This window comes from Coenobita brevimanus, chromosome 86 (genome assembly GCF_032717465.1).
Source record: "Coenobita brevimanus isolate Jiangsu-jjx chromosome 86, ASM3271746v2, whole genome shotgun sequence".
Classification (NCBI taxonomy): domain Eukaryota; kingdom Metazoa; phylum Arthropoda; class Malacostraca; order Decapoda; family Coenobitidae; genus Coenobita; species Coenobita brevimanus.
The window spans coordinates 32,219,152-32,233,463 of record NC_137039.1 but is presented as its reverse complement, the minus strand read 5'-3'; the positions used below and the strand labels follow the sequence as shown (position 1 = coordinate 32,233,463).

General features: G+C 43.3%; 2 protein-coding genes across 2 annotated transcripts in view; one reads left to right on the top strand and one right to left on the bottom strand.

Moving 5' to 3' along the window:
* Positions 1-14,312, top strand: part of Naa15-16 (N-alpha-acetyltransferase 15/16) — a 179,591-nt gene that overhangs the window by 38,131 nt on the left and 127,148 nt on the right. The window lies entirely within an intron of this gene.
* Positions 585-12,772, bottom strand: LOC145410784 (uncharacterized). The gene is made up of 2 exons (XM_080280889.1): positions 12,767-12,772; positions 585-2,406 (listed from the first exon to the last, which is right to left on the bottom strand). Exon 2 carries the CDS (start codon positions 2,404-2,406, stop codon positions 1,087-1,089), a length of 1,320 nt encoding a protein of 439 aa, XP_080137015.1. The 5' UTR covers positions 12,767-12,772; the 3' UTR covers positions 585-1,086.

Here is a 14,312-nt window from a genome sequence, read left to right as displayed (position 1 = left end):
AACAGCTATGTACAAGGCAGCGAGAGGGATTGGCAGAATATGGATTGGGAGACATAGGGGGACAGTGGTGGAAATTACCGCCAAATATGAATCAGAATAAATAATTAGTGTAAAATGTACTGTGATTGCAATGTAAGTCTTGATATTCATTTGATGAGATAAAGCTCTTGGGAATGGATCATTTTATATCCAGAAATTATTTTGAGAAACTTTTAGTATGGATAATCAAAAGTTTTCAGGTTTCAGGTACCGTTTGTTGTACAGTTGTTAATTCATTTTCTTGTTAAAACAAACTTTCAGATCCAACAATTATTTTGGAGAGAAGCACGTTCCTAATTTGTTTTTCGTTTGCACTAGGATTAACATGTTGATTGTTTCCATATACAGTAATGTGATAGTGTGCTTCATCATTTAGAATGTCACTGGTAGTTCTCTTCCTGTTTTATTTCCAATGTTTACGTGATCAAACTATTTTTTTTCTATGTTGTGGGTGATTATTACATACGTTAGGAATTTATTTCATTGTTTACAGAGTTCAGCAACTCCACACTGCATGTTTAAGAGCGAGAATATTATATACCAGTATTTGGATAGGGGCAGTTCGACACTATGAAGTAGTGAAGATATAGATGCCGCTGATTTTTTAGAGGCAGTTACTGTGTACGTGAGAGGGATGGTGTAATTGCCACTAAGTAAATAGAGGCACTACAGCCATGTGTGTAAGGGAAGGGGTATACATTCAACAAATTACATATGGACAGTTTCACCTCGTATATTTAAAATGGAAGGTATGATGGTGCCAGAAATTTAATAGGGGCAATACCAGTATATAACTTGCCACTAAATAATAGGGGCAGTTTCGGTGTGCGGAAGACGGAGGGCATATGCCACTCGGTATATAGGGGTAATTTCTTACTGCTTATAAGTGATATTAATTAAATGAGGGCAGTAAGTGTATGTAAATTGGAAGGTATAAGTGCCACTAAATAAGTAGGGGCAATTTACTGCATATGTAAGGAGGAGAGTATAAATGCCACTTAATTAAATAGGGTGTGTATGAGTGTGTGTGTGGCTGTGTGTAGGTTCTCAGACACGTGGTTTCCCGAGCTGTCTTGTCCTTCCCGGGATGAACCTCTCGTGTTCTCGCCACGGTTGAAATACCTCGGCGTCGGGGTTGATGCTTGGGAGGGGCTCTCTGAAGTTCACGTCAGTATCTCCAGCCAGGGAGTGTGGCAGGGTCAGGGAGTTGTGGAAAGGTCTGGCCTGGAACTGTGCCTGGAATGGTCTGGCTTGAACCTGTGCCTGGAATGGTCTGGCTTGAACCTGTGCCTGGAATGGTCTGGCTTGAACCTGTGCCTGGAATGGTCTGCCTTGAGCCTGTGCCTGGAATGGTCTGGCTTGAGCCTGTGCCTGAAATGGTTTAGCCAAGACCTGTGCTTGTCTGTAGGGGGCCAAGACGTAGCGAGTAGGGGCCGGGCGAGTGAGGAAACTGACGGGATGGGTTGGTGGGGCATAAACGTATCCGGTGGTCACTCTTTGGCTGGCCGCCACCTCCTTGCTGCTGTCGTCTACGCGGTTGGTAACGGTGCCAGGGGCGGGGAGGACTTTGGCACTGGGTATGACGTGTGGCACCAGGATGTAATCTTTATCCGAGGCGGCGTCCACGAACAGAGAAAGCGGTTGCTCGGTCATCTGGTGTGGGGGTGGCACGATGGCAGGGATATTGCCGTTGTACTCGTGGTGTGGTGATGGCAGGGGCGCTACCACGGGAGACAAATTTGTTGGGGAGCCCTCACGCAGGTCCTCCTCCTCATCCAGAGTCTGTGAGGGTTCCTGGAAGGCGTCAGAGTGGAAGCCACCACCCTTGATGATAAGTAGATCGTCGTCAGCATAGTAGACTTCATCAGGATGTAGTCCGCCTAGTTGATGCGCCTTTGGTCTTGGGAGAGGAGGAGGGGCGCCTCGCTCCTGCTGTAGGCGGTCCAAAGTGGTATATTTATCCCCAGCGTCAAGCACAGCACCGCCAGCACCATCAAAGGCTGTATCTACGGGTGCACGGCTCTTGGTTGTGCCGTCGTCAGCGTGTCTGGATGGGTTGATGGGTACCAGTGAGAAAGGTGGGAAGGGTCCTAGGAAGAATGGGTTGGCAGAGGCACGAGGGAAATACCTAGGACCAGGTGCCCCCCTGCCCAGGCCCCTGATGCTGGTGGCGGGCCTGAAGGTGGTGATGGGGGGCGGGGCTGTGGTGGTGGGTGGGGTTGGGGGCACGTACCCCGGGATGCTGGAGGCCTTGCGGTTGCCCCCTCGTGCACTTCGCCGCCACACCCACCGCTCGTCACCACTACCACTCACACCTACCACTGTCACCACCGCTACCACGACACACACTCGCCACGACAGCACCATCTGTAAACAACATATCACTGTTATTAACCTATCTGTACACTGTATGGAAACGAATCAGCACCATCCACATTAAAACAACGCATGACAACCATAAAAATATATGACACCATCTGAAAGGAACTTATCATAGGCATCACGATCATCTACAATCACACGTCAGTCAAAAATATACCAGTTGCGTATCTGTAAAACGAGTCGAAACACCGTCTACAAGCAGTGTATCACAGTAATATAACTAGGACATCCAAGAGAGTAAGATAGGTAGTGAGTGACTGGTGTGAAGGAAGTGAATATTAAGCACTGAAAATAGGAGTAATGATTTTCTCTTCGGTTAAATATTAAGAAGTTTAAGTAAGACTGGTAACTAGTTTGATTTCCTGGCATTAATTTTCCAAGTGGTGCGGTGTTGTCAGGAAATGGAGGGAAATTAGATGGGTGATCCAATGCTTTCACCCGTGCTGGTTCTTTTAGAGTAGCTTTTCTGCTGACTAATCTTCGTCATGTGAATTCTTGCTTTGTATGTGTATGTGTATTGGTGAGTGGGCTTGTATGAGGCAGCTAGAGAGGGAGAGAGAGAGAGAGAATGTGTGTTTTGCGTTTGTGAATGATTAAGAATGAATAATTGAAATTGTTGTGTGTGCGTGTGTGAAGGAAATAGTGTTTGAGTGTGTGTGTGTTTTTGTGTACGCATTTTACGAGAGTTTAGTCGAAATGGTAAAGAGTGTGAAAGTTTCCCTCCCTGACTGCGGTTTTACTCATGGTTTTTCTTCCACCCGCGGCACAATGGGTTTCACAATGCGGAAATAACGAGGGTTCGCGTTATTGAACTTGGCGCCTAATTGTCGTTCTAGCCCGTTTAATAATTTCCCCAGTCACCTCCTTTTTGTGTGATTTTTATTTTAGTTTACCAGATTTTCATTGTGTTTTTATTTCTTTTCAGTGATCGAACTGAAAGTGTTGTGGATTTCATCACCTTGGTATAAGTTAGGGTTTGTTTATTTCATACTTTTTCGTACTTGATGATTTCCCCACTCGCCTTATTTCTCTTTACGTTCTTGTAATTTTTCAGTGTAGTTTAATTTTTAAACTTTTGGTCACCTGTTTGTTTAATGTAAGTTTTGTTTTTTTATAATTTTACTCGTCGTAGTAGTTTTTTTTTTTTTTTTTTTTTCTGTCACCATCACCCTCTTCGTGCCTTTGATTTTGTCCAGAATTGTTCGTGTTGGGACCGCAAAAGATTTAATAATTCAGCAAACGCCAGACGATTTTTATTTAATCCGAAAATGTTAATATTGCCATCGTTCACCCTTTTATGGTTAGGATAAGTAATTTAATATCAGCTAATGGCAGATAGCGAAGAGAGTCATGAGATCCAGGGAGAGTAAATGTGAGTCTGTGGTATAGGAAAAGGAGCTGTTCGTCTGCTTGCATTTCTCTCAGCTGAATTAAGTCGTTCTGTTTTAGCTGTATTAAAACATTCAGTGACTCAATTACAGCTAGTATTAAGTAGCTTAGAGCGTTTTTTACTGTTTAAGACAAACGAAGGAAGAAAATCCCTCTATAGGTTAATAAAGACCTCTATATATCCTTCCTGTTGAGATCTCTCCTAGGTTGAATTAAATCGTCTGGCAGTGGCGAGAATATAAAATGGAATATATAGATGTGATATAATGAAGTAGTTAAAGAATGCTTAGTGTTGGGAGGATTTTTTTTTTTTTTAAGTAGAATAACTGACCTGACCTGACCTGACCTGCTTTGTGGTGCAAGAGTGGGAGGAAATACGACCAACATCTTTGCAACCGTGAATCTTCCACGCAATCTCCCTCTCTTTCCTGTTTCATTTTCTAGTTCGTTTGGGGTTTATTTTTGTTTATTATGGTTTCATATCTAGTTTCAAATGTCATTCACTTCCATCATCCGAGAGAGAGAGAGAGAGGGAGGGGGGAATGAGTGGACATAATAAACCTTGTGCTTGTCATCCGCCCAGAAAATTAATGACACAGCCACACGTCATAATTCCAACGCACCAGCTTGACCCAGTAATATATATGATGCTTGCTATACGCCCAGAATGAAGGACACACACACACACACACACACACACACACACACACACACACACACACACACACACACACACACACACACACACACACACACACACACACACACACACTATCATCACTCACCACACTTACCACATCACCATACCATTAACCACAACCATACCACCGACCCACATCACAACCACCCGCCCTCCATCCCATCTACCACACTCCCATCGTCTCACCAATCCACCTACCACACCACCATACCACAAGCATCCCCCCCACCCACTAAATGACCGTCGCACGATACTCCACCCATGCATGTGAAAATTAAAGCAGACTGGGATTCGAGTTAAACACCACCTGTAGGATGTTTTGTGAAGTGTGGGGCCGCTTGTGGGATGCGGGTGCACTCCAGATATTAGTATTACGTTTTTGTAGCTGTTAGGTCGAGTTTTTTCTGTCGTTAATATTATTGTTAGGGACAGGTTTAACAGGGGGTATGCATTCGATAACCCTTTCAGTACGATGACACCCTTCTTGATATTCATTCGACTGTTAGACTGATCCAGTGCGTTAGGGAGACATTGTGATAAGATTAATATGATCAGTGTTTTTGCTATTATTCTGCGTTTGTAGTGTTTTTGTCTCTCTGAATTACACTCACTCAGTAGTTGGAAATAAGGTAAGGGTAATTATTTTGTTTTACTATTATTATTATTATCATCAACTACATCGGTGGACACCTTACTTAGAAAATCGACAGGAAATTATGCTTTATAATCTTGATTACTGGGGTGCGTATTTGGTAGCGCGTTCATATTTTCCAGTGCAATTTGCTGAGAACGTCAAGCGTAACTACAGCTGACCAGGTTACGCTGTTATGAGAGAGAGAGAGAGAGAGAGAGAGAGACGGAGGGGGGGAGTTGAGATAAGAACAAGTTGAGGAGAGAGAAGAGCAATATGAGAGAGACGGAGATGAGAGAAATGGGAGCAAGTTTGCGAGTGTGTACGTGACCTGTGTACGTGTATTGGTGGGTGTTTGGGTTTATACATCCAGCACAAGGTCACTCACAACACACGTACATGCCTACCTACCGTGTGTGTGTGTGTACGTAAAAATTGGCGGTTTCGATGTGACTTTGAGGCTTCCTTGACTTAAAAAAATCGTCTGGCGTTAGCAGTAAAGAAGTATCCAAGCTCAGCAGATCTGAGTGTTAAATGTATGTATGTGTATTTAACTGTATGGAAACTGCCGGCTACCGTTTGAGATAGCCCCTTCACTACGATGACGCCTTATTTTATTCTCTTTACTACCAGATAAAGTCCTTTACTACCAGATGGACTTTATTACCTAAGGGGAGACCTCTAAAAGTACGGGTTAATATAGTTCGATCTTTTCAGCAAGTAAAAAAAAAAAAATACTGAAAAGATTAAAGAACAGGTAGAGGCGGGATGAAAAAATGCGCAGGGATATGTACACACATGTAGATACGCACGCGCACACGAAATACTGTAGTGTAAGTTTCCAGCTCCCCCTCAGCCCCTCTTCCTCCACAGCGTACACGCACACGTCTTGTCATTAGGCTGAGACACAGATGTACCCTATGTTGCTACCATGTCTCACACACACACACACACACACACACACACACACACACACACACACACACACACACACACACACACACACACACACACACACACACACACACACACACACACACAACTCTCTCTACACGACCCTGCACGGGAAGGTTTTGTTATGGTTGAGTCCTACCACCACCACCCTGACCTCCACTCTCCCTCGCTGTTTGTTTCTTTCCTCTGTTTCTCCTTGGGTGTTTGGTCCCCTGATTGTTTTTTGGTGCTTGGCTGTGTGTGTGTGTTTGTGTGTGGCCAAATTCGTCAGTTTTATTATGACCAGTAGTGGTTTATGTGCCAGCCTTATCAACTTTTAAACCGTTACGTAATGTTTGTAAATTTGTTTTGATGTTTGGTGTTTGACTGCGTTTGGTGTTTGACTGCTCTTGGTTCTTGTTTATGTGTGAGACCAAGATACAGGCTATAAAGTAAGGTAAGGGAGTAGGTTCATTTGTTGTGGTAGTGCGTTGTGAGTGATTTGATGCGTTTGTTATTTAGTTTGAGTCCTGTTTTTGATTGCTCGATATGTATGGAAAAGGGAAGGTCATATTAGGTGTGTGTGTGTGTGTGTGTGTGTGTGTGTGTGTAATTTAATATTTTTTTTGTCTAATGTGATTCCTGTAAGTTCAGGATACAGTTACAAATAAAAGGAATATTTGCAGTTTATTATTATTATTATTATTTTTGCCTGGCGACATTTCTTGGTGTTACCCAGTGTTTATGCAGTGACTGTGTGTGTGTGTGTGTGTGTGTGTGTGTGTGTGTGTGTGTGTGTGTGTGTGTGTGTGTGTGTGTGTGTGTGTGTTTTCACATATACAACACCGAATAAGCTGTTCGTTTGTGCACTGTACCCCTCAAAGAAGGTTTATGTAACATCTTGATTAATGCCGTCCATTATGCATTGTTTGGATAGGTATTGAATGTATTGGGTAGTTTTGTGCGTAGTTACCTTCTTACTCAAACCCACCCCCAGTCTTATCGTATGGTAATGTTAAATTCTGATGTTACGCCTTAATGCCTAATACCAGGTGAGTCTCGGGCCTGGGTAGTTGGAGGTGATTGAGGGATTGATAACAAGGACTGGTTGTTAAAGACTGCGTGCCCGAATTGCCTGGTTTTAATTTGTGGGATGCTGTTGATTTCATTCTCTCTCTCTCTCTCTCTCTCTCTCTCTCTCTCTCTCTCTCTCTCACACACACACACACACACACACACACACACACACACACACACACACACACACACACACACACACAAACTGGAGAAATCAGAAAAGGAACTTGGCATTTTGAGAGGTAGAATGATGGAAGAAAGGAGGAAATGGAAGGAGGGAAACAGATAAATGATGTAAGAAAAATAAGGAAGATTGTAATACTCGGAAAAAGTAGGTGAGGAGAGAACAGAAAACGAGTAGGCGGAATGTGGGAAGATATGAGAGAGAGAGAGAGAGAGAATTTATAAAAGAGAATTAAAGCAGGTGTTAAGCTGATAGGAAAAAGAAAAGATAGCAAAGGTAGAGAGGGGCACTAAGACATTTTAAGGACAGTATCAGTTAGAGATCCTGGTGGAGAGATAAAGAACCCAGAATTAATGAAAGACGTATATCATTCGCCCTTTTTGTTAGATATCTTGAGTAGAATAAATGTAGTGTATAGACGGACAAGTGGATAGGTAGGTGAATGGGTATAGGTAGTTAGATAGTTAAAAGATAGATGTACAGATTATTCAGTGTCATAAAAAGCCATCGTTTTCGAGTTTACAAAAAAGAATGGGAGAAAAATCAAGAGGAATGTTAGGAGAAAATGTGCAGATGGTGTTGGTGGTGGTGGAGGGCAGCAGTGGGCATAAGGTGAGGCCCAGCGCACCATGCCAACGGGACGGCAACTCGGCCAAGGGCGGCCTCTTCTCTACCACCACCACCACCACAGCCACACCACGCCAGCAGGGTGGAGAGGGGAGGGGGAGAGTAGTGGAGAGAGGAGGAATGGGGAGAGGTGTTAGGAGGGAAAGTAGTGGAGAGAGGAGAAATGGGGATAGGTGGGAGGGGATATTATTGGAAGGGGAGGGGATACTTTTAGATGGGCTTGAAGAAAGGTTGAATGGTGAGGCTGGAGAAGCGACTTAAGGATGTGGGAGGGAGTACAGTAGGTAGTACAGTTGGGGAGGGCGAAGAAAGGTAGTGGGAGTAGGAGAGATTTGTTGAAAGAGGAGGTTGGGGAAAGTGGGGATGGAGTAGGCGAGTGAAGATGTGGATGATAGGCTACTTAGATGGAAAATACAATAGATACACAAGGGAGTGGGAGGGGGACGATCCGTAAGGGAAGGTATGTTGTGCTGTAAAGAGAGGGAAAGAAGGGGCAGAGAATGGATGAGGGTGGAGGAGTGAAGGAAGTGGTCGAGAGAGGGGTTGAGGGTTAAGAGGGGAGAAGACATGAGGGAGGAGTTTGAGATGGAGAGTGGAGAGGCAAGGGCGGAAAAAATGAGAGCTTGCGAGAAGTTATGTGGTAATGGGGGAGATGTGAAGGGGGGGAGAGGAGTAGTCAGTGGGGAGAGACGAGATGGGAGGGGAGGATGAGGGCGGTGAGATGAGAGAGAGAAAAGTGTGAAAAGAGAGATAAATATTAAACACCCAGGAGGATGAAAACGATGAGAAGAGTGAGAAGAGATATATAGCATCCATATACTAAGAGTCACTTTTAGCTGAATATAAACGTATGGTGGTGTCAGGAATATAATACTAGATTTGTTCAGACCCTGGTATGGTTAAAGTGACGGAAGATGAAGTGGAAGAGGACGAAAGTAAGAGAGAGGGGACGAGGGGAACGATGACAGGGTGCGGAAACGTCGGAAAGGGGAATGGGAAGGGAGAAGTACAGTATGTGAAGAGGGGAGAGGAGGCGCCAATACTGTAGGAAAATATGGGAGAAAAAATGAGTGGATTAACCAGTGGGGAGAAAAGGAGAGGGAGACAAAGATGCAACTTTTTTTTCTTTTCTTTTTTTTTTTTACGATTTTATCCAATCCAGGAAAGACGTGTTAGTAAAGAAATTAATGAAGATGATGTCTAAATGCAGTTGTCTCTCATAAAGAATACAGACGTTTGAAAGAAGGAATAATAAGTTATAAAAACGTGCCATCGGACTGAATGGGTTAATGAGTGAAATGAGAAAAGAAGGGGGGAAAACTGGAGAGAGAGAGAGAGAGAGAGAGAGAGAGAGAGAGAGAGAGAGAGATGAGAGAGGGGGTCTTGCTCTACTCGTGGTGTGGAAATTGGGTGTAATTGTGTCGTCTCGTGTTAATTGCCTGTTGTTCTGGATCAGAGGTAATTAAATTGATACAGGTGAATTCTTTCGTGCCTTTGTAGTTCATTGTTCAGAGTTAATTAAAGATGTGGGTGAACAGTCTCGGGATATTGCTTAGCAAACTTAATTGCAGGTACTAGTGCATTGGTCTCTCTCTCTCTCTCTCTCTCTCTCATTATAGGTGTTTTCCTTCACCTTTCCCAGTATAGTTTTGACCACCTTGTAAATAATACGAAGATGGCTCACTACTAATAACCTGCACGAATTGAAATCACCAATGAGAAGGATTACTACTTTATGGGAATTGAAGTTACCGTTCAGGAGTTAGTGCTTGTGGTCAGAATTATCGGTTTTTCTGTACTGGAACTAGTGGGATTATATATGATTGGGTAGACGTTCAGTACCGGCTGTAGCGTTTAGGGAATGTCTTGTTAACCCCTTCATTGCCTGGGGTCTCGGAAATTGAATAAAAATGCTCGGCGTTGGAAATAATATAACCCAGATGCCGCCCCTGTGCTGACGAGGTTAGGGGTAAATGCCTATACTGTTACTACCAAGGATCTCGTAAATTGAATAAAATCATCTGGGGGATATCAGAAATATGAGGGGAAAAAAACGTGACTAGTGAGTTTTTTTTTTTTTTTTCCATATCCCTTTATTATCAGAGTGGTTTCTTGAACTGAATAAAATTGTCTGGTAGCAGGAATAAAGCATGAAGACGTCTTGGTAACAGAAGGAAGTAGTTTGTAACCTTTTCATTACCTGAGGTCTTACATAAGGTAAATTTAAGGTTACCCAGTGGCAGCAGAGATATAAAAAATGTCATGGTTATTTGGTACGGTAGGCTAAGAAGTGAATAGAATATCTGTTGCCCGACGCCTTATACCAGAGTTCACGTAAGGCGGCCTCGATAAAAACGCTTCTGAGCCTCACTACCGCAGCTCATCACCACTCTAGGTCACCCTCCCTCGTGTACTCTGCCAACGTTGCCAACTATATGAGTGCTTTAGGTTTGGTACGACCGTTTGCCAGGTGGTGTGTGGTGTAAAGTAGACGGTGGAGCCTTCGCCTGGTTTCCATACTGCATCTCCATTTTGTCTCGTATATTATTTGTATCCCTGTAATATCGACATAGGTTAGCGTCAGTAACACACAGGATATTAAAGGGTAATAAGCAAAAGTGATTGCCAAGGAGGAGGTCATACAAAATCTCCTAAGTCATTGAGAATATAGTTCTTATTGAGACCTGGCGTGAATACAGGGTAGGGTGTCTGATATTGATCACGGTAATTACTCCCACCTATCCACCCACTTCTCCTCACGTGGTATTACTTGCCGGTTGGTAGAGTAAAATAATGATAAGTTATTTTGCAGAAATTAAATCGTCACATTGTTTCGACTTTTTAATATTCGTAGACTGATTTTCCCTTTTCCATTTATATATATATATATATATATATATATATATATATATATATATATATATATATATGTATGTATGTATATTTTTTTCCCAGTCCATTAAGGTTTTCTTGATACAGCAACATTATGTAACTCAAGAACTAGTAATTGTACCATGTATTTAAAAGATTTGTAATTTTTTAGTGTTGGTCGTAGTGTATCAGTATGATTAAGCAGGCATCGTGACAAAATATTCCTCCATACTAGTTCCTTTAAAAAAGTGGCGATGTATTTATATGAGCTCGTATTCCTAAATAACTGTACGGGTTCGAAAAATGGGCTGATAAATGAACGTATTGAAACCAGAGCCTCATATCTGGACCACAAAAGTACTGCTAAATAAATAAATGTTAGGCCGCTTATGGAGGTGCCGTCTGTTGTCCTTATCTGTCAGTTGCAGATTCAAGTGAAGGTGGTTGATAAGCGCTGGTTTAGGATATTGACAAGGAGAATGAGATTTTGCGTTTCATCTCCCGCGAGTTTCATATCAGTGTCGTGGTTCCCCCCCTCCCCTTCCCGTCTCTCTCTCTCTCTCTCTCTCTCTCTCTCTCTCTCTCATATATTTCGTGAAAGCGTCACTGTTACATTTCGATTTTATAGTGAACTGATTTTTCGATATGATCGCTCCTTACATTACAATTGCAGTTTTTCAGATCTTTATTGGAATTGTTGCTTAATGTTTTTTTTTTTTCCGAGTTTTATTATTTTGAAGGGTTTTCACCACTGCCATCATTTTTTTTCTTGTGTATTGAAATTGTCACGGATTGTTATTTGGCTTTTATAAACATTGGAACAGTTTCGTCATAATATGCTGTTTAATTTCTTGGAAGGTACGGATTTCGGAAAGTTTTTTTTTTTTTCATAATCTAGTGCGGCGAAATTGGTAGTTTATTATTATTATTATTATTATTACAAATACAGGTTTTAAGGGTGGCATTTTAATAAGGCAATTATTGGCCTCAATTAGATATAATCGTTCTGGTATTGAAGCGAATTATGATATGACGGCAGGTGTTTGAAAGTAGTTTAAAATTACGTATTTTGACAGAAAAGGGTTTTTTAATAGAAGGCAGTTGCTTTCAGTTGCTTGTGGAGTTTTGTCGTTTATTGTACACAGTATGTCTAAAAGTACTGTTTTCTGTTATTATATTTTAGGGCATTTTTTTTTTTTTTTTTTAACCAGATGGGTCGTAGAAATGGTGTTATTGTAGTGTAGGGCATTTGTGTGAGAACGACAAGTACGTTCAAGTTGTTCGTCAGAAAATACTGCAAGTGGAGTGGTAGCGGGGCGCGGATGAAGGGTAAATACATCAGGAATAAATGGATAGCATGCTTGTGTGTGTGTGTGTGTGTGTGTGTGTGTGTGTGTGTGTGTGTGTGTGTGTGTGTGTGTAATTGAAGTGTTTGCATCAGTGTTTTATGTATTTTATAACTTCGCTGAGAACCATATTCGACGTTTGTGCTTTTAAAGTGTCACATACTAATTTGTCTAGTACCAAAAACTGTCGAGTGTTTCTCTCAGGGTTTTATCATTTCATCTCAATATCCATCCAGTGTCAGAGTGTCGAAATTCGCCAGATACCAACAAAACTCAAGTGTTATTTTTAATGTTATCAGATTTTCTTCACATGTGTCTAATGCCATTATTATTTTTTTTTCCTCGGCTTTTGCATGGGTGTCATTATTCCTAAACTCGTCTCTTAAATCATTTCAGCAGTTTTGTGTGTGAAGTGTCGTCTGTACTGTAACTTTGTTCTCAGCCCAACAGATTTAGCGTTTGTATCCGTATGTTTTTCTCCAGTTCGCTAACACTTCGACAAAAACTTTAACCTTTACGTTTATGAGGAGTGTTATCCCCAAACTTGACCACATTGATAATAACACTTCCATGTCCCATAAACTCACCGTGCCTGTTGCTCTATTCCGTTAGCTTATCAACGGGTCTAGTTTTCGCTATAACACGCTAATCCACTCTGTCACTCTAGATCCACACTCCTTTTATTGTATCCTGATCCACTGCGTAAGGTAATCCCGTGGAGGTGGGACTGGAGGGTCAGGGAGATTGGGGAGACGCGTGCAGACTCCCCGGTGGTTCACTCGCTACTGGCAGCATGCAGCCACGGTCCGGTCGCCTCCTCAACCTTAGCGTCTGAGGCCTCCTGCACCCCCTCCTTCAATATCTCCTCACCGGTAGTGGGGAGTAGGGAGGGAAGGAGAGGCAGGGGTGTACCGATGAGGGAAGGAAAGGTAGGGGTTGACAGAGGGAGGGAATTTGGGAAGGTAGGAGAGAAGAGGTAGGGGTGGAGAAGGGGGAGAGGACGAGGGAGGGAAGGACTGGTAGGGGTGGACAGGAGGGAATTTGGGAGGGGAGGAGAGTAGAGTGTGGACAGAGGGAAGAGAGAGGTAGTGGTGGACAGAGGGGGTGAATTTGGTGATCCTGGGGAGAAGGGGTGATGAGCTGTGAAGGAGAGCGTAATGTGATGGAAGGGATGATGTATTGCGAGGGAGGAGAGAAGTGTGGTTGAGGTAGGTGATGGAAGTGGGATGTTGCGAGGGAGGGAAGAGTGGTGATGTCTTGTGAGGGGGGGCAGAGGATATAATGTTGTGGAAACTAATGGGAGTCCAATATTTTGTTAAGGAGGGATTGCTAGCTTTGTGGGGGAGTAAGGGTTATGTGAGGAAGAGGAGCAGGAGGAAGGAGGGGTGCATGTGAGATGGATCAGATGTTGGGGGTTGGGTGTGGGAGGGTAGTGATCCGTAGCGTTGTTGTTATGAAAGAGGGTAAGTATTGTGGGATTGGCAGGATGTCATGGTGTGAGAGGTGGAGGGAGAGAAGGAGTTATGTTTTATGAGAATGAGAACTTACTTTGAGAGAAAAAACGAGAAAGGTTTCTGCGTAGGGGAGAGGAGGTGGGGCGGGATGTTGCATGAGGGATTGGAAGGGGGGTTGTGGGAGAGGGATGTGGCAGGGGTTGTTGCGTGAGGGATTGGAGGGGGGGTTGTGGGGGAGGGATGGGGCAAAGGATGTTGCGTGAGGGAGAAGAGAGGGGGTTGTGTGGGAGGGATGGGGGGGGGAAGGGGGATGCTGCATGAGAGAGAGGAAGGGGGTCGTGTGGGAGGGACAGGGGAAGCCACATGAGGGAGAGGAAGGGGATTTTGGGGGAGCGATAGGGGGATGCTGTGTAGGAACGAGAATTATTAACGGAATTTCAGGTGTGTTTTTTGTGAGAGGAGATGGAGAGTGTTGTACTGTGTTATGAGTCACAGGGGAGGGGTTGAGGGTGTTACTGGATTGTGAGTCAGAGGAAGTGTCATAAGGCAGGGGAAGTTTGCAGGAACTGATTTGTGAAGGAGGAAAATTAGTGAGAACTTTGATGGATAATGGATGTGAATGATGCTTTTGTAATTCTAGTTTTGTCACAGCATTGAGCAATCTCCATGTAGTGAAGAA

Excerpts from the sequence above, each read along its gene's own strand:
- LOC145410784 (XM_080280889.1), bottom strand. The coding sequence starts at position 2,406 with ATGGTGCTGTCGTGGCGAGTGTGTGTCGTGGTAGCGGTGGTGACAGTG.